Source organism: Gobius niger, assembly GCF_951799975.1.
Source record: "Gobius niger genome assembly, chromosome: 14".
NCBI lineage: Eukaryota > Metazoa > Chordata > Actinopteri > Gobiiformes > Gobiidae > Gobius > Gobius niger.
Genome location: NC_136865.1, coordinates 29,149,399 through 29,176,617, shown reverse-complemented (window position 1 = coordinate 29,176,617; position 27,219 = coordinate 29,149,399). Strand labels below are relative to the sequence as shown.

Below are 27,219 nucleotides of genomic sequence, written 5' to 3'. Positions count from 1 at the left end.
AATTTCGAGTGGACTACTGTTTTTCTCTCTGGACATTCGGACACCCCTACAAAATGGCGTGACCACTATATAGTCACTATATAGGGAATAGTGTGGACATTCGGACACAGCCAGAGACATGTTTGGAGTGAGATGGAGAGTTTGGTCTGTTCTTCATGCTATAGTTATCTGAAGCTAACCATCAATGTGTTACGTTAGCATACTGTACGCTTTTTCAGTCTGTTGTGTTTTTCTTCATTAGGCATTTTTTGGCTGGTGTGTCTTACAGTCCGGAAAATACAATATTTCAGTTTAATTGTTGTTGTCAATATAAGGTTTACTCAAAAAGAAAAAGCTCACTCCCTTTTCTTCTTGTTGCGTATTGAAGTTCTAGTTGGTACCTTGATGAGATCCAACTGTGCAAAATGTGCATTGACCATTTTTCATCTGGTCTTAAACTTTTGAACATGACTGTGTTTATGATCCGACAACTCCACAAATCAGGTCAGAATCAGAGTTTTGGTGGTAAAGTAAACAAAGCCACTGTTTGAGTCTGAGCATCTACTGTACAGACACACAATGTACTCAGCACTTTTACTGCAGGGTTGAAGGAACAACATTCACGGCTCCCTCTGGTGGTAGAAACGTGCGAGTGTGATGTTAACCATACCTGAGCGACGAGGAGGAGGAGGAGGAGGAGGGCATTTTCAAAGTCACGCTAATGAAAATTGCTCAGAAAATTGTGTTTACATCTTAAGCGTGATTTAAATCCGCGCCTGTTTGTGCAGCAAAGCGGCGTAATCCTCCACAGCCTCGCGGTCGTCCTTCTGCGAGGCGTCTCCTTCAGTCTCTTTTGGACCATTAGCTTCTTGTTTGGCAGAAAGACAAAGCGGTGATGGTTTGATTCCTGAATTATACCTCCCTCTGATGATTTAAGTTCACCTCCATAGTGGCCTGTAGAAAACATTTAATATCGAGCTCCAGATTTAAACCAATAGGCTTTTTGGGCTCATTGTCACTTTGTGTGAAACTTTTTTGCAAACTGCTGGACTTGTATTAATAAACAGAATTCAACAAGGGCCAGGGTATTATTGGCAAACATTGTTTTCAATTGTTTTCAACATGCACAAAAAGGCTGCCATTCACACCTCTTTCGCATAACAAAGTCTTTGAGAGAATAGACAGGTTGTTTACTTGTATCTGGAGGAGCTACAATCAAAAACAATCAAAAACAGAATCCTGACATTCTTTTTTTGCCATTATTACCACTAATATTTGCTTCTATAAACATAAAGTGTTTTAAACCTTACCTTGTATGTGCCAGCTGCATTTATTATCACTATTTTGGCACAGATGTAGATACACAGAGCACCTTGATGAAAAGACCGAATTAGCCACGAGCAAAATAAAGACTTAAATGAACTTTTAACAAGAATGTACCTCATGTTGATGCTTCATTTTTTACACACTACATGATTTTTAAGCCCAATTTTGCTCAAATTTTCAGTCAGGCCGAGTCTTCTCGAGTCGTGGCTGTTGAAGGCAGTCACACAGAGTCGTGTCGTGCAGTGTGGGGGGGCACGACTGGACTCGTGTTCGAATCGTGCAGTGTGGGCAGCACAAAGTCGCAACTGAGTCGCAGGAAATCAAACCTGTTTGATTTTTAAGCCTGATTTGGACGCACAGGAGAAACATGGATGATATTACCGTCCCCAAAGCGAACACACAGAAAGCAGCGGGCAATGACAGAGCGTCAAAACAGCGGCACAAACAACTCATTTCATGTCAATAAATTCATGCACACGAAACAGCACAACTTTATATCACCAAAAGCTCACGAGAATCACCTTTTCCAGCTACATTTTAACCACAAACAGAGTTTATCGGCGGCTCTTACTGAGTCTGGAGACGAACTTTCCAGCTACTTTTCTCACAACTGATGGTCCATCTCCTTTACTTAAATATGTCCCGCATCTTTGTGTCAATGACGTTTATCACCATTTTGATGGAACTGTAGAAGAAGAAGATCTTTATTTATACAGCGCCTTTCACAGATCGTCACAAAGCGCTTTACATGAGACAATTGTACGTTCACTCCACACTCTGTGGTTCAGTTTCCCCTGGGGGAGACTGACAGAAGCGCTGTCGCGACTGCACACCTCCCTCTGACCACCACCATACATTCACTCACACATCATTCATACTGGCCTATTGTACATGTTTTAAGTGGAAGACACCTACAGTGACACGGGGAGAAAAGAAAGGCCCTGTCCAGGTGGGAATCGAACCTGGACCTTCTAGCTGTGAAGTGAGAGCGCTAACCACTGTGCCACAGTGCCGCCCTGTAGCCATGTTTAAGGCTCGTAGCAGTAGGACTGAACTGCGTTGTTGTGACAGCGATCACATGACACTGTTGACCAATCCAGACACGTTCATGTTCCCCACGCTCACAAACAGAGGCCTATATATGCTGATCTGGGGTCAGTTTTTGAAGCCGGAGGAGAAATGTGTTAATGTGTTATTAAACATCCGCTGTTGGACAGTGTTGTGTAGTGTGTTCAATCGTACAATTCTCAGTCGTTGAGTGTGAACCCCCAGACGGTCTATAATCGCACTGAATCCAGTCATGTAGTGTGGACCCCCCATTCTATATAAAATCGTTCAAGGCTGGAAAAATCGTGTAGTGTGTGCTGACCTTTAGAGGATTTTCTTCTTGTTCCAAACGCACATTGATTGAAACAGCCGTTCATGTTGATTTCTCTATGTTAACAGTGAACAGTTGCTAATGACTCTTTGTCCCTACATTTTTGTGGTCATTGTGAACACGAACAAATCACCTCCGATCACAGATACTTGTCTTTGCAAAGAATACAAAAGCGTTTTTTTGGCTGTGTTTTCTGGCTGGCCAGGCTAACATTTGCCCACCATGTAAAGACCGAACAAAAATCCCCATGTATTTATCTAATATCTAAAATCTCTCTCACTTTTCATAGATATACTCAATAGTCGTGGGCAAGTTCATATAGGCTAAATTTATACACGTTGGTGTTTATGAACCAACCATAGTAAGACACCTCCTTCCCCCTTTCTCTACACCAGTGTTTTTCAACCTTTGTTTGACCCAAGGCACATTTTTTTCATTGAAATAATCACGAGGCACACCACCAGCAGAAAATGTTCTCATCAAAGTGTCTTGGCTAGGAACACCGTATAGTCTCACGAGCCACAATGCCTCAATACATCACTAATTCTCTAATTCAAAATTAACTACCGGATATGGAAGAGTATAATATGGTTACTCTGCCGATCACCAGACAGCATAGATTTTCGAAAACGGTACATTATTTGTGGATAATAGTGCATTTGTTTAAAAAAAAAAACAACTAGGTGAGATTGGATAATTTCCCAAGGCACACCAGACAATATAATATAATATAATATAAGTTTGGGCATCTCTGCTGAGACTGCTGCCCCCGCGACCCGGCCCCGGATAAAGCGGAAGAAAATGGACGGATGGATGGATGGGCACCAGACAATATCTCACGGCACACTAGAAAAACACTGCTCTACACAGTGTAACCCATGGAAAATAATAAAGGTCAATCCCAGGCAGCAGAACTGAAATAACTTATAGGTTTTGTTGAGTATTTCCCGTCCACCATCTTCCCCGCTGCTCCCGGTCATTCCGACACTCGCCCGTCTGCATGGAAGTCCATCGGTGTCCACTGGAGCCTGACAGAGGTGGATAGAGCCGCGTTTCCGGGACATTGCCTCAGACCATCTCCGGGAAGTATCCGATGAGAGTGACTCGTTCCGGCGGCTGCTTCACCCTCGGCTGCCCCCTGATCCCCCGCCGCTGCCCCGTGATCCCCCGCCGCGCTCCGGAGTGAGGCGCAGATATGACATTATCTCCCGAACGCCGGCGCAGACCGGGCGGGGGTTTCCTGAGGCCACGGATTCTCGCCGCACTCGGGCCGAAAGACGGAGGGATTTGGAGGAGAAAATGAGAAAGATGTCAGGAGTGCATTACAGGAGTGGAATCTTATACCTGCGGATCAGCGCGACCAGGTGTGAAGGAACCGCCGGACGTTTGAGAAGAAGAACCAGCATTTAGACTGAACAAGGATTTGCTCTCCAAGATATGATGCATTAAAACAAACTGCAGCACTTACAAGTTTGGTTTTAGTGGTGTGGGTCATTTTAATGTCTATTTAAGTATATCATTTTCTTACCACTGAGAATTAGCCTGGCAGTCTTGTTGCACAATGTGGCTACGCTAGTTCCTCTGAGCTGAAGTTGTGGGCGCTAGTACTTCCTGTTCGTATTAATTTCCATTAAGATTAGCTTAGATCCGTTCGAATCATTGTGTTTCCTAATGATTCTGTGGTGACCTTGAGTTCCTGGTAGATGATCACTTCCTGCAGGTTAACCAGTTGCTGTACAGTGTAAATATTTTATAGCATGCTAGCCTTTAGCTTCAAGACAAACTATCAATCCTTTATGATCACAGGTGTCTCCGATCTGAACTCGTTACATCATGATTTGAACACACAGTAAATGATCATCGACCAAATATGATTATTATTCCAGGAAAAGAATACAGACAGGAAGTACTGGCGCTCACAACTTCATGTCAGAGGAACTAGCATAGCCATACTGTGCAACAAGCCAATTCGTTACAGACTGTGCACTTTCAGAGAACCAGGGTTGCTGAAAGTAACTGCGCTCATGAGAACCGTATGGACTCTTGAGAGACAAGTAGGCCACGTAAAACGGCTTTTCTCTCTTCTATTCGCCAAACTATACTGTCCTGACACTCTGTGAGAGACAATAAGAAGAGAGTGTAAATGAGAGTGTGGTCAATGCAGCCCCGAGTCCACACAGAGAAAACATGAGAACACGGGAGGCAAATATATATGTTTTCAAAAATCTACTACTTTTCAAACATATTTGAGCTTGTAGTCACTGGGGGACCCTGAGGGACTTTTGGATTGATCGGGCCACGATCTCCTGGACTTTATGAGTAGCTGGGCTGGAGGATACATGAGCCGTTAGTAGTTTAGTGATTTAAATTCAGGTTCATTATGACATTATTTGAAACATTATCCAAAATGGCGGCAGATGGTGTTTTTGTCACATGACTCCATTTGCATTTATAAACATGTCAGGTACAAAACATTATCGTTTCATAATTATAATTCTCTAAAAATCTTGCTTTCAATCAAATGTTGTGTTGTAAATGAAAAATATATATTTATTGAAATAATCACGCGACCCCCACCTTTGTGTCCTGTGACCTCCCTGGGGCCCGAGAACCACTTTGGGAACCCCACAAACAACGCGTTATACATGCTTTTCAGTCATGTGACTTTTGTTGTTATGGCGTCCATTTTGAATACCGAAGTAGACTTATGCAGTTCTACATCATGTAACAATATCTCTACTCCGGATGAAAATGAAAGACAACTGATTGACAGTGACCTTTTTATGAACTCGTAATCATTGCTGAAGAAGAAAACGATAAAAACACGGCCCCAGAGACACATGTTTATGTGAAGAAACCAATGAGTCAGTGATTAAGTTACTCAAGACGTCAGCATGCTACCGGTTAGCATTTAGTTTCAACAGCTCAGCTCTGACCTCCAAGAGAAAGCCCTGAAGCACAAACACTTGGCCTTGGATACAACATGTGGCACAGGTCAGAGGTCAGTAACAGCTGAGCTGTTACTGTAGTATTTCCTTTATTGATGACAGTTGCTATCCGGTAGCATGCTAACGTCTTGAGTAGCTTAAGCACGGACTCAGACTGAGACTCTGTTGACATGACAAACTGTAAAAGTCACAGTGAAAGGTTTTCTGTTTCCTCTTTGATGTGTTCATTTAGTCTTCAGAGTGAAGCAGATCTTTAGTAAATCCCGCTGTAGCTGTAGCTGCTACGTCTGTGCTATATTTGCTGCTTACATCACATAAACGTACGTCTCTGGGGCCGTGTTTTTACTGTTTTCTTCTTCAGCAATGACTATAAAAAAGCCACTGTCAGTAAGTTCTCTTTCACTTGAGTGGAGATATTATTACCTGTTGTAGTACTGCATAATTGTACTTCGGTGTTCAAAATGGCCGCCGTAACTGTGCGTGATATCATTGGAGACGCATGTATGAAAAGAAATGTTAGTTTTGTACCAAATTGCAGTTCTGTTCTTATACATCAGTTTATTACACATTTACACACACTCTGGCCTCACAGTAAGAAGGTCCTGGGTGCAGAACTACCCAAACATATTAAATAATCAAATCACTCCAATCGATATTTGGACAACATCAGAGTCTGATTTTCTGACTCAGAATTCATTCGGAAAATTGGACACATTTGGTCCGAATGCTTTGCCAAATGTTCCGACCAGAACTTGATTAGACCGAGCGAGAATTTAATCAAAAAATATTGTGAGCTGACTGTGAAATTTTGATTCGTTTGATTTTCCTCCCAACATTTCTCCAATGATTTTCCCTCATTTCGCCAAAATAGAAATCTGTTGTCATTAAATTTGTGTGGGACCAGACTGATTGGAAAACACATTTTTTTTTGCAACACATTGTTATATTTTTAACTCATTAAAATCGTTACCCGGGGTCGTCACTGTAACGGGTCGCACGTTCACTGCAGATTTGACTCACTCACTTTCTTTACATTTTCACTTTCCTCTATTGCCCTTTCAATTTAAAAGAGCGTTTCCTCGATGTTATCCGCTCAGATTGAAGGAAGTTGATTGCCGCGGTTCAGAAAGGGCTGCTTTGCATTTGCCATTTCCTTCTGTCACTTTTACGACACTTTTATTTGATTCGGGACCTGTTCCCGCGCCTTAACTCTTCCCGCTACATATTTAACTGACAGCGCGAGGCTTTCCATCAAAGGGCCGAGCGATAAAACGTCAAGGCTGCCACTTTTCTTTGTCCAGATGCTGCTGGAAAGTCATTTGCGTATTTTTTCGCCGCTTCATTGTCGTAAAAATTAAATAATACTTGGACGTCACTTTAAACTAAATACATCGGTACAAATTTGATGAAACATTCTAGAATAATCATTACTTACAAACTCTTTCCTTATTTGGATCAATTTCACGAAGTTGCTCTATGTGTGGCCGATTTCCTGGTAAAGTGCTTTATAATTAAGCATAATTACTCCGGCGTTAATTATACTGGGCTGGAAGAAATGTCATGGTTTTGACACCGGTTATTTCCACTGAAAACACCCACGTTTCTGTTCTCTGTTAAAGGGGCTAGATGCATATTAGCCATTTTATGCTCACTACTGGCACCTCAGGTCATACGTGTAACTGCAGCTTCTATATTAAAGGAATATTTCAGGATTTTTGACATAGGGCCTCATTTCCTAGTTATCCAGAGTGTTGCTGATACCTGGAGATACTTTTTTTGGAATTCATGCAATTCTTGTATTTGACGAGTTTCGTGGCGCTAGGCTAATGCAAGGCTAGTGCATTTCTATGGTATCAGCTAGCCTGCATTAAAAACAGTCTGACCCGCTCCACAGTGCACCTGAGGCAAATCACTTATAACACCAGACTAACCATATAAATGTCTGTGTCCATAGAATAATTTTAACCATTTTGCATTTAAAATACCTTATCTTTGAGCAGCATCAGCTTCGTGTTTGTCTAAGCTACGCAGCGGCGGAGTGATCTGCTGGAAAATAGTCCCTCAAAATGCGATCATTCATGTGATGCAAGGTCAGTATATGGTTAGTCTGGTGTTAAAAGTGATTTGCCTCAGGTGCACTGTGGAGCGGGTCAGACTGTTTTTAAAGCAGGCTAGCTGATACCATAGAAATGCGCTAGCCTAGCACTAGCCTAGCGCCACAAAGCTCTTCAAATATAAGAACTGCATGAATTACCAAAAAAAATAACTCCAGAAATCAGCAACACTCTGGATAACTAGGAAATGAAGCCCTATGTCAAAAATCCTGAAATATCTCTTTAAGCTTGTGCATGACGGCACTTCGGACCGGAATGAACACTTTTTTGAGTGCAGGATTTTAGAGGCAGTTGTGGTGAACAGCTCTGGGCTCATTCACACTAGGAAATTGTTGGAACATTTTTAAACCCCGTATAGCCCCTTTAAACTGGTATAAAGATCTCTGCTTTACCTTACGAGCGTCTCTCAGTGAAATGTTCTGCACTCGCTGCTCTGGCTGCACTTTATAGTATCACCACATGATCATCATCACACTGGGTAACACATTATTTATATCACAGGAAGCTGCAATATGTCACAAAATCCTGAGGTTTTCCATCTGAACTGAGATTTACACATTTGTTGCAAAAACAGCTCAAAAGAAAAACTGGTGTCTCTGGCCAAATACATGGCTTTTTTCCCGATCAAAAAAGCCAATGGGACCCATATCCTATTTTGTACGGTGTTGCCATGGGGACGACCTGGCCCCCCATGTTTTTCTAATGGAACGGACACGTCAAATCTCACATTATACACAATTATAGTGCGTTAGCGCCCTCTGTCAGAGGCGTGTAGACAGTGGCCATGGAAGTGAAATAAAAAGATTTTAGGCGCGTTAGCGCCCCCTCCAGGTAGGAGCTATTGTTCACATGGAGAGGCTAAAATTAAGTTTTGATGTTTACTCACAAAGATGAATGGCACATCACCAGAGTAATAACATGTAGGTAGGGTTACAGAGGCGTGGCAATGAAGGCATGTTCGATGCAGCTTGCGGCTTTAATTAAGTCTTGTTTTGACATAATTTGATGAAAACCAACACTACACTATTAATCCACCAGAATTGTGTGGAGAGTATCAAAACTATACATTTAAAGACATAAAAGGTGCGATAATTTATACAATTATATGGGGAGTAAAAAACAGACTCAAAACAGTCAATGAAACCCATGTCATATGGTCCATGGAGTTACCATGGCGATGACCAGGACTCCCCATTTACATAACTTCAAATCATGACAACCGAGAAGTGGCTTCCTGTTTCGATCCAGCGCGCCAAAATAAAAGCACACAGCTCGTCTCATTTTGCAAGTACCTGTTGACTAGTTCAGCAGGTACTTGCAACATTGCAAGAATATAATTAAATACAAACATTTTAAGTGTTTTGTCTGTTAATAGTTTGGCAGAAAGAAATCTGAACTAATGAATAATATGGTGTTTTTTTATTTTGGCGAGCTGGATCGAAACAGGAAGTCACTATTGGGCGGCGCTGTTATGATTTGAAGTTACGTACAGTCAGTTGCACTATTTTACCAAATGATGAGGGCAGTGGTAGGCAACGTCACGCCCGGGGGCCAAATTCGGCCCTCCAGCATAAAACCTTTGGCCCCCAAGAGAATTTTGAAGAAACATTTAATCATAAATCAGAGACCAAATACATGAAAAGGACTCTAAAATGTGGAAAATACTGTCAATATTTTCACATTTCCCAGCAAAACACCCCATTAGGTCATATATCATGAGCAAAACTTCTATTTGTAGAGAAAAGGTGCTTTACTTTGGGCTTAAATTGTGAGTTTTGACCCTTGGTGTTTTGGCAATGAAGAAAATCGGCCCTGCATGACACAAACTGGCCCACCCCTGCCATAAGGTTTCCAAAAATATATAGTTTCATTCTCTCCATGAAAATCTAAACACAGTGGACTGGGCTAATACCTTTTTGGAAGCTATTGTATTAAAAGGTCTTTTTCCCCCTCATAGTGAAGTGCAGCCCTGGCCTCCACCTGTTCTCTCCATTATCGCTCACATTTTCAACACAATCTCTCCTTTGTTCTACATTTCCTTATTGTCCTGTCACTTCCAAAGGCCACCTCGCTCCCGCGCACGGCTCACTCTTGTTTTCCCTCCACCTTAAACTCCCTCAGGACCTGTCCACTTTTAGCTAATCCCGATTCTGTCAAACGTATAGGTCCTCGCCTCCTCTCCTCGTTCCCTCGCCTCCTCGTTCCCTCGCCTCCTCTCCCTCCCTTGTTGATCCATCTCCTCTCATTTCGTCTCCGGCCGCCTCCTTAAGGACACGCTTGTTTCGGGAGATGTGTTGTGACAGACGGGGTCGTGGCCCTGTCTCGTTCACCTGGAGTCTTCGGGACGCGATGAAGCGCACGTCCCGCCCCGGAGACTCCAAACCAGGACTAAATCAGGTCTGAACCCTGGTCTGAAGCAGGTCCAGGATGAATATTCACTCTGAAGCTTGTTTTGTGGGGGGTTTCAGCTGGTGGTGGAACCTTTGGCCTGACGTGTGAAACAAACACTCTGAGACATCCAGGTCATGGTGAGGGAATGAGTGGGTGACTGGTTCCTTTCTGTAAAGCGCTTTGGGCTTGATGAAGGTAGAAAAGGTAGAAAATTATAATATATAAGAGAATACTGAAAGCATTTACCATTGAATTAAATCCCTTTATTGTGGGCCAGTGATGGTCGACTTTAGAGGGCTGGTTGGCCATAAAATGAAACACAAAAGTTATAGAGACTTGCCGTTATTGCATTGCGAAGTAGAGTTGGAGCTTTAAATGGGCCCCCAACATCCTAGGCCTCAGGGGGCGGAGCAACATCGAGTTGAAATGCGCTCATGAGCTCATACACCACCTGATGTATCTATTTTTTTTATTTCACCAATTACTCCGAAATGAAAAGACTTCCAGATTTTTGGTTTGGTTTCTACTAATTGTTGTTTGCCTAACAAACAAACAATAATCCACCAAGGCCTCCCAGGCCAATCACAATTTTGGGGGTACCCCATCATGTATACTTTTAACCCCAAGAACCCAGTGTATCACATGTGATACAAACAAAAACTTTATCTTGTAATATCTTATCTTATGTATGACTTAATTGATTTTTCTACTGCTCAACTTCTATATAAAGCTAACAACAGTGTGCTACCTGCGAGGATACAAATGCTTTTTACACGCACAGAAGGGGGTTATAACCTGAGGAGGTGTGATAACTTTAAGATTCAAGCAGTGTCTTCCACTAGAAAAAGTATGTGTGTGTCTGTATGTGGAGTTAAACTCTGGAACAAACTGGGGTCAGAGCTCAAACAATGTCCAAATATTCAACATTTCAAATCAAGATATAAAAAAATTGTCTGGACAAAGTACAGGAAAGAGGAAATGGGTAATTGACTGTTAATGGGTTTTGGAAAGTGCTATATACATTAAAGGACCGATCAAGCAAATGATGAAGTTTATTATTATTATAATTACTGTTGTTGTTATTGTTATTGTTATTATTGTTGTTATGAATGATTATTATTATTGTTATTATACGACAGAATCTATAACTCAGTTATGGCTATTGCTGTTGTGTTATTATCATCATTATATATACATAGCAACCTATGTCTTATTCTTGAATCAAACAAAATCGATTGAGTCAGTAGTATTGGTATTGGTGCTGATGGTAATAAAAAAGGAAGTAAATTCTCAGAAGTGATAACATGTACATAACCGTGTGTTTCTGCATTCAACATAAGTAGTACAGGGCAGGCAAGCAGGGCCGGCTGCTCGAGGAGAGCATCGTCTGGCAGCAGACTCCTAAATCTTGTCTCTTTTAATGCACAGCATAGGACACTTAACACATGATGGTCCGGTTGCTTGGGGGCTGCCCCCCTCTGGCAGCTGGTCCAGCACAGAAGAAATGAAAACATAAGAGAAAACAAAAAAAATAGACAACAGAACCTTGATTCCTTTTAAGTGCACATCATTAAGATTAATATTGTTACCATGAGCATCGATCAGGCAATACAATATATTTCATGAATAAATGTTATGTATTATTCATGCACATTGACACAAGTAATGCTACATGGGTTGTGATGATGTTGATGATGATGATGATGATGATGATGATGATGATGAGGATTATGAATAACAGTAATACTAACATGACAATAAATAACGCATAAGGAAATAATAAATAAATAAATAAATGTATACACTTGTTATAAAGTGTAACATACTGTGATTGTTGACTTAATGTAATGCATTGTTGCATTTGATGTAAATATGTAATCATATGTTATTATTGCAACCACATTATTATTATTGAAGTGAATAGGGGGTGGGAGTTAATAAGCTTGTCTTCTTCCCACTCCTTTTCGAGCTTTGTAATTATTATTATTGTTTTTTTTCTCACTTTTGTGTCTGTTTTGTGTAGCTCGAAATAAAATATTCAATCAATCAATCAATCTTTAACCATACATAATAGACACAACAACAAATTAAATAATCTTCAAATCTATGTCAAGCAGGTAAAGTGATAAGATCTAGGATAAGTGTTTCTACAGTCGATACAACCTTAATCAGGTATTTCCTTATCACTAGTACCTCGAAAAACATTTTTCTACTGTCTGATATCTTCTCTACTTTGTGTTTTCATTTTATTCCCTATATTTTGCAGAAAATTCAATGCAAAATCCAATAGTTTTATTGTCAATTCTCATCAGAATCAAAATGATAATTTTTTGTCTCAAGTCCTTGGTGTGGGGCAGGGGGTGGGGGAAGCACAGGGAGGGCAGGGAAGGGAGGGAGTTCAGCTTCCTTATGGCCTGGTGTATGAAACTGTTCTTCAGTCGACTAGGCCTGGCCCGTGGATTCCACAGTCTCCTCCCTGAAGGCATTACCTTGAAGAGACTGTGTGATGTAGGGTCCCCTTTGCGGGTGAGTCGGGTGGAGGACATGTCCTTAATGGAGGGGAGAGGGGCTCCATAGATCTTCTCCATTGCTCTCACGATTCGCTGGAGGCTCCTTCGGCAGGAGGTAGTGCTGACGCCGTGACACACAGTGATGGAGCTGGTCTGGATGCTCTCTATAGTCCCTCTGTAGAAGAACCACACAGTGATGGAGCTGGTCAGGATGCTCTCTATAGTCCCTCTGTAGAAGAACCGCACATTGATGGAGCTGGTCAGGATGCTCTCTATAGTCCCTCTGTAGAAGAACCACACAGTGATGGAGCTGGCCAGGATGCTCTCTATAGTCCCTCTGTAGAAGAACCTCACAGTGATGGAGCTGGTCAGGATGCTCTCTATAGTCCCTCTGTAGAAGAACCTCACAGTGATGGAGCTGGTCAGGATACGCTATAGTCCCTTTGTAGAAGAACCACACAGTGATGGAGCTGGTCAGGATGCTCTCTATAGTCCCTCTGTAGAAGAACCACACAGTGATGGAGCTGGTCAGGATGCTCTCTATAGTCCCTCTGTAGAAGAACCACACAGTGATGGAGCTGGCCAGGATGCTCTCTATAGTCCCTCTGTAGAAGAACCTCACAGTGATGGAGCTGGTCAGGATGCTCTCTATAGTCCCTCTGTAGAAGAACCTCACAGTGATGGAGCTGGTCAGGATACGCTATAGTCCCTTTGTAGAAGAACCACACAGTGATGGAGCTGGTCAGGATGCTCTCTATAGTCCCTCTGTAGAAGAACCACACAGTGATGGAGCTGGTCAGGATGCTCTCTATAGTCCCTCTGTAGAAGTTGGACATAACGAAGGCTGGGACTCTGGCTCTTTTCAGTTTGCGGAGAAAGTAGAGACACTGATTACTTTTCTTGACCAGCGATGTAGTGTGCATGGTCCAGGAGAGCTTCTCTGGCATGTGCACACCCAGGAGCTTAGAATTAGAGTTAGAATTTTCGACCTATTCTGAACATCATCATCACATCTAAGTGTGTCTTCACCTGCAGCATGTTTTCCCTCTTACACCATCAGTATTCCCTCCGTCTCCCGTGTCGTCACTTATCATTGAAGCCTTGTATCTCTGTTCGTTTCTCTGTGATTCTGAATAAGCTGCTGTGTTTTTTTTTTCTTCTCTCTCCGTTGTTCCGTCGCTCGGGACCAAACCTGAATATCTCCATTTGTCTTTGTTTTTCAGACAATGCGGCTACAGCAAGGCGTCTCAAGAGGGCGACGAGGAGCTCTACTTCCAGTGTAAGTGACAACAATGACAAGAGCGGGCGTTCGGAGCGAGAGGGAGCGTGAGATGGAGGGTTTGGAGGGGCTGTGTGGTTGTTATTCAAGGAGGATGTGTCGAGGAGGAAGAAGGGGCACAAATTAATCAGAGAGACGACAATTTTGGTGCAAGATCAGCGACTTAATTCCGGTAATGACTGAGACAAGGTGCATACAAGTAGCAGCAAGTCATTTTAAACTCTTGTTCTTGACTGTTTTAGTATTCAAATGGCGACAGGATTGGATTAGGATTGCCAAGGTCCTACCCTGATGACCTTTGAATCAATTTATTTGATCTAGGACAATGCACAAAAGACATGAAGGTCGATTTCCACCCACAGTCCCTGGACAGGTTGATGTTATACTTACCCTCAGACCTAAGGCTGTAACGATAATTTCCACTCATCCTTCAATAACTCAATGATAAACAATGCAGTTTTGTTTGGCATCATGGTGGCTGAGCAGTTAGCACTCTTGAGCAGTTAGCACTCTTTCTGTTTGGAGTTTGTGTGTTTCTCCCCATGTCTGGATGGGTTTCCTCCGGGGGATCTGGAGATGGGTCCTTGGGCGCGGTACTGCTGTCGCCCACTGCTCCCCACGGGTCACCCCAGCAGCATCGAAGGATGGGTCAAATGTTCCCTACGGGGACAATAAAGTATACCTCAGCCTAAGCTTTAGAGTTCAATATTTGCACTGCGTTAACAATTATTATGCAGTGCCATAAAGGTAAAAAAAAAAAAAAATTCAATGAAACTCATGGTTTTGTGTCTCGGGGCTCTTTGAATCACTGACATTATTCTCAGACACTTGGGATGACTAGCTTTCAGATAAAACCCAGTTAAGGGAAAAACTACTGAAAAAGGATGTTCCACATTATTAAGCAGACCATCATTTTCAAGTATGTACTGCTATGTAAATATGGGAAAGAAAAAGGATCTCTCTGCTGATGAAAAGCGTGAAATAGCTGAATGCCTTGGTCTAGGTATGAAAACCTGCGATTTTTCATGAAAAATTAAGCCTAATCATCATACTGTTAAGAGATTTGTGGCTAAGAGCACACAAGGGTTTGTGCAGATAAAGGCACAATGAGGACGGTTTCTGCCAGACAAACACATCAGATTAAGAGAACAGGTGCTACAAAACAGCAGACAGGTATTTGAAGCTGCTGGTGCCTCTAGAGTCTCCCGAACATCAGGGTATAGGACCCTCCAGAGGCTGCAGTTATGCATAAACCTTCGATCCGGCCTCCCCTAAACTGTTCATTAAAGCTGAAGCAGAAACGGCTTCAAGACTCCTTTTTTTTTTCATGTTTTCCAAAAACAGTAAAATATAAGTTAGGCAATTATGCTGGGTGGCTAATGAGTAGTTCTTCACTGGACTTACCTGACAGCCACTCATCACAGGCGTCTGAGATTGATGTCAGTGATTCAAAAAGCCTTGAGACACAATCCATGAGTTTCATTGACAAATAACTGAAATCCAATTATGTGCATAATAATTGTAAATGCAGTGCATCATCAGTACACTAATTTGCATTTTTCTCCAAAGTAAGTCGTGTCTCATTGTATTTCATGTTCATTGTGGGAAACTTTTGAACAAAGCTGTCATTTTTAAGCTTCAAAGTTACTTTCTTTGGCACTGTTTATCGCAGACAGATTGTATCGTGTCAGGCTCGTTTCCCTGGATCCACCTGCCTATTTCTCGTTCCTTAATGTATTCCAAGAAGGGGTCCCGTGTTCCGCTGAACTGCTGATGTGATCCCATAACTGCAGAATGAAACAACATGGCGCCTAGTCATAAGAAAAATACAGAATTGGACCATCATTTTTCAGGCTTTCAAGCAAATTGGACACACGAGGAAACCTTTGAGCAATAAATGTGAACAGTTGCAGCCAAAACTACAGTTGAAAATGGTTTTGGTTCATAATTCATGCATTTTTTGATTAACTTGTGCAGCAAAAAATGGATAAACATTGTTATTATGCTCAAGTAAATTTGATGCTGGTTTGAATCAAATTTTTAAGGCCTTGATTTCCACATTCCCCCCAATTAACACTGGGTTTAAATGGGGTCAATGAGTCGTCCGTGTTCTCCTCCGTCTCATCTCCCTATTTCTGTCCCTTTTCCCTCTCATTTATTCATTCAAACATCTTCGTCCTGTCAGTCTTCGTTAATGTAATGCCAAAAACTCCGGCACAAGAGCAGGAGGAAGAGGAGGAGGAAGCCCTAAACCCGAACAACATTTAAAAATTAGCCACGTTGGTAACACTTTACATTACGGGCCGGTAAGTCCTTGGTAATTCTATATACTATGGTGGTACTTACAGTGGTAAATACTAGTAATAATAGTGGTACTTATAGGTACTTATTGTGGTACTTACAGTGGTGCTTATGGTGGCACTTACAGTGGTAAATACTAGTAATAATAGTGGTACTTCTCGGAACTTATTGTGGTACTTACAGTGGTGCTAATGGTGGTACTTACAGTGGAAATTCTAGGTACTTATGGTACTGCTTACAGTGGTAAATACTAGTAATAATAGTGGTACTTCTAGGTACTTGTTGTGGTACTTACAGTGGTAAATACTAGTAATAATAGTGGTACTTATAGGTACTTATTGTGGTACTTACAGTGGTGCTAATGGTGGTACTTACAGTGGAAATTCTAGGTATTTATTATGGTACTTAAAGTGGTGCTTATGGTGGTACTTACAGTGGTACTTACAGTGGTAATTCTAGGTACTTATTGTAGTACTTAAAGGATACTATAGTGAGAATTACAAGGTATGTACTTCTAGAAACAGTGGTAACTCTTAGTAATGAAGGTTGTACTTCTTGTTTTCCCTAATGCTGTTTTATGTTGTTTTATAGTCACACGATCCTAGAAATTACTTCTGTTTGTAGAAGTACCTCATTTACTACCTATGAATTGCTGCTGTAGTATCCTTGAATTACCAGTAAGTACCATGGTAAATAGAAGTACAACCTTCATTACTAAGAGTTACCCCTGTATCTCGTAGTAATGAGAGATACAGTGGTAACTCTGTGACTCCCTAACCCTAACCCCAATTACTAATAATTACCACTTTTAGTGCCACAATTTGAGCATAATAATCCAATTTTTTTTGACGAGGTAAGTTGTTCTTGGGCATTTGTCCTAGATTATTTCACTTGTTCTGAGATGTTTCTGACTCGTTTCAATACATTTCGTCCTTATTTCAGGTCATTTTCTTTGCCAATGGGGTAAGAAAATTGGTCTTATCTCATTGGCAATTTTACTTTCTTATTTCAAGTGAGATTTACTTTAGAACCAGTCTGAAATGTCCTCAAACAAGCAAAGTCAACTGGGTCCGATCAGGAAAAATGTCTAAATTAGCGAAAACCGCTCAAAACAAGATATCTTTCCTCAATTCAAGTCATTTAAGACAATGCCTGATATTTACTTTTTGCAGTGTGTAAAGTGTTACCGCTACGTTTTTGTCCTAAATTTGGCGTGAAAAGTTGGACGAACGCTGTTTTAGGCGTAAAATCCTCCCACCCAGATTCCTCGCTCTCCCTGCATCGCCGCTCCTGTTCAGATTGAGTGACGATCTTGCTAAATTTACTCTTTATTCCTCCACAAACCGCCTCCGTACGCGCCGGTTCCTCTGACAGAATGGAAGCAGTTTGATTGTTGTTTGCGCTGGCCGCAGCTTCTTCTGGCCATTGTCTCGGACTCTCTCCTGTTTTTTTTAGCATCATCTCGTGAGGGACTGTGGAGTGGAGGGGGGAAAAAAAGAAGCGTTTGTGCTCATTTTCGCTGCCTAATCTCCCAGCATGCTCCTCTCCTCTCCCCGGAGACGCGGCGGAGGAGCGCGCATGATGAATTGCGAGCTGCATCCGTGCGACTGGGAATTCGATCTACCCAAACAAAGACACGCGCGCACTGCACCGGCTTAGACTTTTGGCCCGCTTTTTAGACACGCAAGCGTTATTCCGGCGAGCGCATTGTGCTGCCTCACAGCTGCGCCGCCGGGATCTGTAGCAAAGACATTATCAAGTTATCTGCCCCCATGTTAAAGTTATCTGCTCCGATGTTGCACACTTTTACACTTTCTTTACATTCTTTGCCTGTTGCGGGGACGGCGGAGCAGAAATGTTCTCGGTCAGGGGTCTGTGCACGAGGGACACGGGACTGTGTGTGTGATCTCAGGAGGTCACGGTCCTTCTTTTCCCAATAAGGATCAGCGATGTCTTGCACAGATAAACGAATAGTTCAAGAAAACATCAGAAACAGAGAGATACAGATGGGAAGGTGTTAAAAACATTTAGTTGAACAGGAAATGTCTGTGTTCATTGAGGGGGGTCAGCCCCATAGATATATATAAAGACTATGGGCCTTTCCGAAACCGCTCCCTCCTCCCTCACCCTACCCCCTAACACTCAGTCTGCGCGTGCCCGCGGAGTGGAGTTCTGTCCGAAATGGAGAGAAAAGCTCCTTCTCAGCGAGTCTGCATCGACACCACACTTAACAGGTGTGTGTTACACTGGAGAGCAGTCCCACGAGCAACACACCAACAACTACAGTTCCGCGTTTACTTAGGAGCACCTAAGGGTTCATTTTAAAAACTTTATCATATAGACGTTTCTTAATGAAAAAGAAAGTGACAGTGAGACTTGATATGATTTTATTGGGAGAGGAAAAGTTCTCACTTGTGAGTTTGAGGAAGCTAAATTATATAATGTAAATGCGACATATTGGGGTGTTATGCAAAATGGACTTTTTCAAGCTTTACATCATGTTATTCTGTCACTCCCTCATGAAAAACATGCCTGAAGTGTTGCCTTGGCACATTCACGTATTTTTGAGTAATCTGTAAAAACTCTGATGGCAGCCATTTTAGGGATAGGTTTGCCCGAGTCCTCCTAGGAACGCCCCCACCTCCTGGAGACGCCTCCGAGCTTTCGTCACCAGCCGAGTAACCAACCACTGCTCCTCAGCAGAACCCCCTGCCCACTGATGCCACAGACAGCGTGTGGAGGGGGCGTGTCGGAAAGGGTCAGAGGTTCTTAAAGAGACAGACGCCTATTTCAAGACATTCACTACAGCCATTTTGAGAGAGCAATTTTATACAAGGCAGTTATTTTAATTTACTATTACAGACCAACAGAAGGTTTGGTCATCATTGTAGTGTGATATAGACTGGTGCTATGTGATTGAAAAAAGCATAATACCCCCTCTTTAAAAGTATGATCAGTTGAACTTGTGATTTTTGCCACATTATGGGCTGGGAGGACGGTGGGGGCGAGGGAGAGTGCGTCTGAAAGTCACAGCTCGAATTTCTCTGTTGAGTGAACCTCAGGAGGTCCCTCACTGAGGCCTGAGTGGAAGGGTGTAGGGGAAGGGAGGAGGGAATGGTTTCGGAAAGGCCCTATGTCTTAAGGCAGAGTCACTTCCGGCATAACGGGCGGCCATCTTGCCACAGGGAAGCTTTCTGGTGAGCTCAAGTAAGTGAGTGATCAGCACGAACACAAACCTTCATATCTCGCTGAAATCTTCAAGGATTTACTGAAACATGTTGAAATAATGACTTTATTTTTTTATTCATTTGTTTGCAGTATCATACCTACATCTCTGAGGTTTATAACAAACCAAACCGTTTGAAAATCGGTAGAAAATTGAGCAAGTTATGGTTGTTTTAAAGTACATGCACCATAAACAACAAGGGATCGAGCTCCCTGTGGCAAGATGGCCGCCATGTGCGGACGTCCCCCTCCATTGGCCAGCAGCGCATATGAGACATCTAGCCTTTATACTGTATATATCTATGGTCAGCCGCATGTTCCCGCTCTTCTATTGATTAAGATTAGGCACCATGCTCACTACTGCCACTCAGGTCATACGTGTAACTGCAGTCTCTATATTAAGCTCGTGCATGACGGCACTTCGGACACGAAGTAACACCTTTCTGAGTGACAGTGCAGGATTTTAGAGGCAGTTGTGGTGAACAGGTCTGAGCTCGTTCTACACATTAGGACATGGCTGGAACAAGTAGGGGGAGGAAAATGCTTAGTTTTAACATTTTTAAACTCTGTATAGTCCCTTTAAGGTTAGTAGCGACGGCAGGGTCAGGGTTAAGCTGATTGATATATGTGGGACGTTTCACACTCTTGACTTGTGATTGGTTCATGTACAAACTCACCTACAAAAACAAAGTCACACCCGGGGAACGTAGGACCCGAGTAACATAGGTACGCACCCCATTGAGGAGGACTTATTATCTCAGCGCTAACGGCTAGCATCATAGAACAACACGAGAAAAATTAAACAACTCAAAAGTATTTACACTCAGTTATTTTTTGAGCGGCTCAGGCTATTTTAATTTAGTGTTAGCCGTTAGCTTCAAGACAAAAACACCATAATGAGTGGGAAGTTTCCTCCAGTGATTCTCATCTACTGACGCAATGTTTTTAACATGAGGCTGTGACTGTCCACCAGTAACTCACTGCCACCCTGGGACCTGGAGCTGTTTATTTTTGTAGACGCTGCTACAAACTCATGGAAATATTGGAGACAGGATGAGAGAGCGCCTCCTGAGGATCCTCTCAGAGTCACAGTAGTGTGCAAATGGCCTATTTTTTTCTACAAAGGGTCACAACCAAATATCATGTTTGTTGTGAATGAACGAGGGAGTCCACTGTTAGAAGTTAGTCAAATTTTAATGCCATTCCAGTGGCCAGACACAATCACTTCAATTAACAAACTCAAAAGAGTTCGGCATCATCATTAGTGATGGGATTTTCAGCTCTTTTTGAACATTTGGATCAACTCATCAAAAAGAAGCGTTTCTTTTGGCTCCCAAACAACTCTTCTTTGTTACCTTTGCTGATAACGTTTCCAACAGATTCAGCAGAGATTTTGTTTCACGACTTGTGGAATGAAGCAGTTTAATGTTCCCTGCAGAAACCACAATAAATATGAAGCAGAAATGAAGAATAACTAAAGATTTGGCTAATAGTGGTTTATCGTCGACTTTAGGAGGGGTTGGAATCGTCCATTAAAAGAAGTAAAATAAAAGGACAAGACAAACAATAAAAATGGCATTTTAAAAATACAATCATAACAATGTCTCCACAAGTCTGACTGAAAACGTGTCACACTCCATTTGTGAGGGACGCTATTATTTCATTTTCAGACATGTTAAGTCTATGTATAAAGTTATATATAGTCAAATTCCCCTGTTAGTGTTTCCCACCTGGGCCCCCCTGCCCTCTCTACTCTGGGGCCCAAGTCCCTCTGCTGCCTGTGCCAGCTCCGCCCCTGCTCCTGCTTTGATCCCGTCTGAGGATGAACCGAAAACAGACTCCAGCCGGGACTGCAGAGGTTAAAAAGGTCGACATTGTGATCGTTGATGAAGAAATCTGACATTTTGTGATTTATTTAAAAACCAAACACCCTGAATGCCCTGAGGCAGCAGTCACTGGAGCAGACCTTTTAGCCTCGTGCTCGTGTGCGACCTAGAAACACGTTATGGGGGGGTTAATGGACACGCTTATACCTTCATCTGCATATTCTATTACACATTAACCCCTCCACCCTGGCATGCAATAGAGAAACAAAGCCCCTGGAGCCTGCGGGGGATCAGTGGTCTAAGCCATGGCACATACCGGATGCGTGCTGGCAGTCTTCGCGTGGAGTGATGCGTCCGCGGCTTGGCGTGTGGCACAGATCTGCCGGAGTGTGAATTCGCGTGCCGCTGCTTTAATCGCTTTGACAGCGGCGCGGTTTAACCCGTGGTCCGATAAGGAGCGGAAACAATGGAGCGTGCGGCGTTAGTGACAAACACGGGGATTCCCAGCTGCTGAAAGTGAAGCGGGCCCTGATCCGCTCGCACGTACGGGGAGCGCCGGGGGTTTGGCGTCGGGGTTTGGCGTGTGCGGCGCGGCGAGCTCAGCCAAGTGGAGCGTGTGGAACTTAGTTTGCAACACGTCAGAGAGAGAACAAAAGAAAGGCTTCATTTAGAGCGCACATAACAGTGTTTATCTAATCTGTGGCGTGTTATGGTTTGGCTACGAAGTTTGAAGATCGAACTGGATTTACGCTGCACGAGAACACGTAATAATATCTCTAGGACTGACTGACAGTAGCTTTTGTATTTGTAATTGTGTGTAATTGCAGCATGGTAATTGTAATCATTAAAAAGACGGTCTCAGAGAGCACTTGTTTATGTCAACATTAAAGGGATATTTTAGGATTTTTGACATAGGGCCTCATTTCCTAGTTATCCAGAGTGTTGCTGATTTCTGGAGATATTTTTTTTGTAATTCATGCTTATATTTGAAGAGCTACGTGGCGCTAGGCTTGTGCTAGGCTAGTGCATTTCTATGGTATCAGCTAGCCTGCATTAAAAACAGTCTGACCAGCTCCACAGAGCACCTGAGGCAAATCACTTATAACACCAGACTAACCATATAAATGTCTGTGTCCATAGAGTATTTTTTGGAATATAACTGACCTGCATCACATGAATGATCGCATTTTGAGGGACTATTTTCTAGCAGATCACTCCGCCGCTGCGTAGCTTATACAACCACGAAGCTGATGCTGCTCAAATATAAGGTATTTTTAATGCACACATCAACACAGACATTTATATGGTTAGTCTGGCGTTATAAGTGATTTGCCTCAGATGCACTGTGAAGCGGGTCAGACTGTTTTTAAGGCTAGATGATATCGTAGAAATGCACTAGCCTTGCACTAGCCTAGCGCCACGCAACTCTTCAAATATAAGAACTGCATGAATTACAAAAAAAATATCTCCAGAAATCAACAACACTCTGGATAACTAGGAAATGAAGCCCCATGTCAAAAATCCTGAAATATCCCTTTAACAGACATGTCACTGCAAGACTTCATCGACAAAGACGGCACAACGTCATGAACCACGTGACAATCCAGAACAAGGGTTAGAAAGGCAGTTCCTCATGGACTATAAAGCAGCTTTGAGGCTTCAGAGCTTTTACATTTTATGCTTTACACAACTAAACATAGACAGGACAGATGGCGTAACTACCTCCGGAAAGAGTAGAGAGAACTCTGTATTTTGATCAGTTTACTTCTACTTCTACTACTGCCTCTGTAGCATTAGCATTTAGCCTCAAACATCGCATATTATGAACAATGCAGATGTTTTCAGCTGTTGTCAACCATCGACCTCATTTAGATGAAGTCAAAGACTGGTTAGAAGCAATGGCCGCTGGCTGCTCTGCTTTATGCCCACAACACTAGAGGCCGCCATTGCTGTAGCACCTCCATATCGCCGCTGGTCCCCCAGTGAAAAGCATTGGACTTTAGACACGTTAAAAACAGCTTTAAAGCCTGGTCACAATGTTTTTGGAACTATCTAGAGCTAGATATTCCTCCTGTGACAACGCTGGGATAGTTACAATTAAGGGGACCAGGCTGGTTTTCGTAAGAAGAATTTTTAATGAGGGTCGGACTGTTAGCATTGGAGCAGCGCGAGCTACACGTCACGCAAGGGCCGAGTCTACAGTGAAGATCCCGCCCTTATGCCCTTTTTAGGAACATGCTTCGTCAGAACTGGGGAGGAGGAGTCTGTAAATTCGCCATGAATTCCCCCTCGACCGTATAGTCTTGGTAAATGGGGAGGCGTGAGCAGAAGCTGTCCATTTATATATACAGTCTATGGTTAGAAGTCATTAATGAAATGGTTAATAATAAAATTAACATATAAAAGTGGCTTCTGATCCAAATGATGAAACATATTCAATTTTTTCAGCTAATTGTTAATCGGGTTCACTTCCAACGGCCACTAAACATCATCTATTAATTCAGAAATTAAATTATGCAATGAAATGGACATTCTTACCTCGCCATAGTCGGCCCAGAAACTACCACAGTTTATGTGATTTTCTTTGGTGAAACCTGCCTCTAAATACCAGTTTTGTGCGTTTGCTGCACAGACGCCCATAGGAAATAATGGAACAGCTTCTACGACGGCAATATGGCGTCGTAACTAGGGGGATACGCCATAAATACCCAGATTGCCGTCTTTATCAATTTGGTGAGTCTGCCTGTACGTACAAAAGTGCAAAGTTGTGGAACGCTCTGTCCACTGAACTGAGCTTAAAAAGTTCACTTGTTTAAGTGGTGCTAGCCCGCAGTTAGCTTTGCCCGTTAGCCTGTTAGCTTCTTCTTCATGATTCCATTAGTGTGTATTGGAGCCTCCGGGTCGGTGCAGGGAAAGTTGCAATTGTGGTTTTCTGGCCAGAGACACCAGGGGGAGATGAAAGACCCCCCCAGTCATCCTATTAACACTTGTATTACCCCCAGAGGAACTACGGAAAGGATTTATTCAGGTAAACAAGTTACTAAGAAATGTACCCGTTTGTAAAGAGCCCTGAGTGTGTGTATGTATATATGAAGGTAAGTTTTTAGGAGGAAATTGAACATTTTAATGTCCTGTAGAAAGGACCAACCAGGGACTGGAGTTGAAAATTAGCACCAGCTCTTTGTGCATAGCATCAGCTGGCGCATTAAGATGCCTTGTGTACAAAAATGCGCGGTATAAAAAAACATTCCTCGCCCTGCCTGACAAGCTTGTTTTGTACTATGTTGAATTGCAACGTCCCTGTCAGATAAATGAATAAATAAATGTAAAACAGGCACAGACGTAGTTCGGCTGCAGAAGGTTTTCACCAAAGATCTAGCTCCAAGGGAGGGAGGAAGGAGGGAGGGAGGAAGGAAGGAAATGGAAGGATGGAAGGAAGGAAGGAAGGAAGGAAGGAAGGAAGGAAGGAAGGAAGGAAGGAAGGAAAGGGAAATGGAAGGAAGGAAGGAAGGAAGGAAGGAAGGAAGGAAGGAAGAAGGAAAGGGAAATGGAAGGAAGGAAGAAAGGAAGGAAGGAAGAAGGAAAGGGAAATGGAAGGAAGGAAGGAAGGAAGGAAGAAGGAAAGGGAAATGGAAGGAAGGAAGGAAGGAAGGAAGAAAGAAGGAAAGGGAAATGGAAGGAAGGAAGGAAGGAAGGAAGGAAGGAAGGAAAGGGAAATGGAAGGAAGGAAGGAAGGAAGGAAGAAAGAAGGAAAGGGAAATGGAAGGATGGAAGAAGGAAGGAAGAAAGAAGGAAAGGGAAATGGAAGGATGGAAGAAGGAAGGAAGGAAGGAAGGAAGGAAGGAAGGAAGGAAGGAAGGAAGGAAGGAAGGAAGGAAGGAAGGAAGGAAGGAAGGAAGGAAGGAAGGAAGGAAGGAAAATGGATGGAAGGAAGGAAGGAAGTACAGTAGCATAAAATATAAAATTTCAAAATCCAAACTTCCTGGTCTGTTTAAACCGTATTTGACAAAACCATGGCCCACTTAGCCTCAATCCGCCGTCTGTCCCTCATAAACGCCGGCCTTCTCAGCGTTTACATTTCCCTCCTCTCTTTCCGCGCTCACATACGTCTCCGCGCCTAAGCGGCAGCCGCAGACGGATCGATAGCCCAGTTATGAGTCTCCTCGCTGGGCCGGAGCCGGTCGATCCCGGGCCTTAATCACATCTCACTCTCTCCGAGGCTTTTGGGAACGAACCGCCGAGCGCTTTCCTGGAAGAACGCGGCGATGCCCGATTACAGGGGTCAGGGGCGGCCTAATTGAAAAGAATTGTCCGCGGCTGATTGGTCCCGGGCCGTCGGCGAGTTTATTTGCCGGTCGTTAGCGCTCGGTTGAATGCGTGGGGCAGTTTATAAGGACAAACAAGCGGAGTTATTGAGAATCGAGGTGGGATTTACTCAGAGATGGTCACGCCGGGTCAATAGAAGACTCCAAAATGTCAGCTGGAATTGTTCGTTTTGCTGAGGGCGGCGCCGTGGTGATGGAGTCACACTTTACACTATACTTTACATTAGCCTCATTAATACACTTTATCACATGAAGAAAAATAAATGTAGATAAGCATTGTATTTCAGTCTGTGTCTGTAAATGAGGTGCTTTGGAAACACTTGATCATAATGGTTCATGAGCTCATGCATGAATTACCGTAAATTTTGGCCAATTAAGTGAACCTTATTATAAGCCACACCAGATAAATGTGCGGCCTTGTGCACATACAGGTCTCACTGGAATATAAGCCACAGGTTTTACTTCTTGGAGCGGAGGAGGAGGAAGAGACGCCTCATCCTGGAGAAAGGTGCAGTTGTGGCAGAGGGAGGGCGACAGAAATGTCCAGTGTCGCCGACCTCAGTGTGGAAGTGTCGGGATGTGACGTGTGACCCGTCTCCAGCTCAGACGCTCCCCAGGCGAGCAAAGCCCTCCCACATTTAGGCTAAAGTGAACCTTCATCATTTTAAAAGTTACTCATCCACCGTTCCTCAGCCAAGAGCAGCGCTGATCAGAAGTTCTGCCATAAACCTTCGCCAAGCCCGTCTCACCTTTGTGTTTAGTGCTACAGAGTGTGTCTAGTGCCTGTTGGCGCCTTTATATTGGCCACACCGTCACATTGGCCGCAGGGTCAGAGCGTGAGAAAATTAGCGACTTATAGGCCGGAGATGATTTCATGAAACATTCATACGTGACTAAATCATGACTTCTCAGGAACAAACATGATCACATGTGGGTTCATGGACGACTTCATCCCTGAATTAAACGTCTAACTACTGTAATGAATGAAGATGAAAATCTTCATATTTCACCATGATCATGAGGATCACATAAGAACACCATGAATTCACTAAAACGGAAATGACAATGAAATGACAATGAAATAATCAACCAATCATGATCATGAGGATCATATGGCGTAAATCTACTTGCAGATGATGTCCCCTCCACTAAAGTGGTGCCAAACCTTTTTAACCTGTTACAGACCACCTTAGTCCTGAGGAAGAAGCAATGATTTCTGGATTGTTTCCTCAATAGGAATTTTTTGGGTAAACATTTTTTTTTCAAAAACTTTCATTACAAATTGTTACAAGTACAGCATAACCAAATAAGAGCTCCAGAGCTGGTCTTTAACAGGATAAAAAGTTTAGGATAATGCACCAGGAGACGCAATCATAATGAAATGTATTAAAACATGTACAATAGGCCAGGATGTATGAGAGTGTGTTTGAGAGTGCGCATGGGGGACGACGGATGAAAATTAGCCTAAGGCTACAATCCGGTGTGGCTTGTTCATTAACTTGCACTGTCCCTACCAAATAAACCATAAAAAAAAAAAAAAAAAAAAAAAAAAAATACAAAATAAAAAAAAAATAAAAATAAAAAATGATAACTTCATGATTTCCGTTAATTTCATCC

At 42.8% G+C, this 27,219-nt stretch overlaps 1 protein-coding gene and 1 long non-coding RNA gene across 2 annotated transcripts in view; one reads left to right on the top strand and one right to left on the bottom strand.

Moving 5' to 3' along the window:
* Positions 1-27,219, bottom strand: part of LOC306973998 — an 818,053-nt gene that overhangs the window by 707,360 nt on the left and 83,474 nt on the right. The gene's annotated exons all lie outside the window — the stretch shown is intronic.
* epha10 (EPH receptor A10) overlaps positions 1-27,219 on the top strand; it is a 418,807-nt gene that overhangs the window by 348,235 nt on the left and 43,353 nt on the right. The window contains exon 9 of the mRNA XM_079570885.1: positions 13,870-13,925. Within this exon, the coding sequence (XP_079427011.1) occupies positions 13,870-13,925 (56 nt within the window). The remainder of the gene's footprint in view (positions 1-13,869; positions 13,926-27,219) is intronic.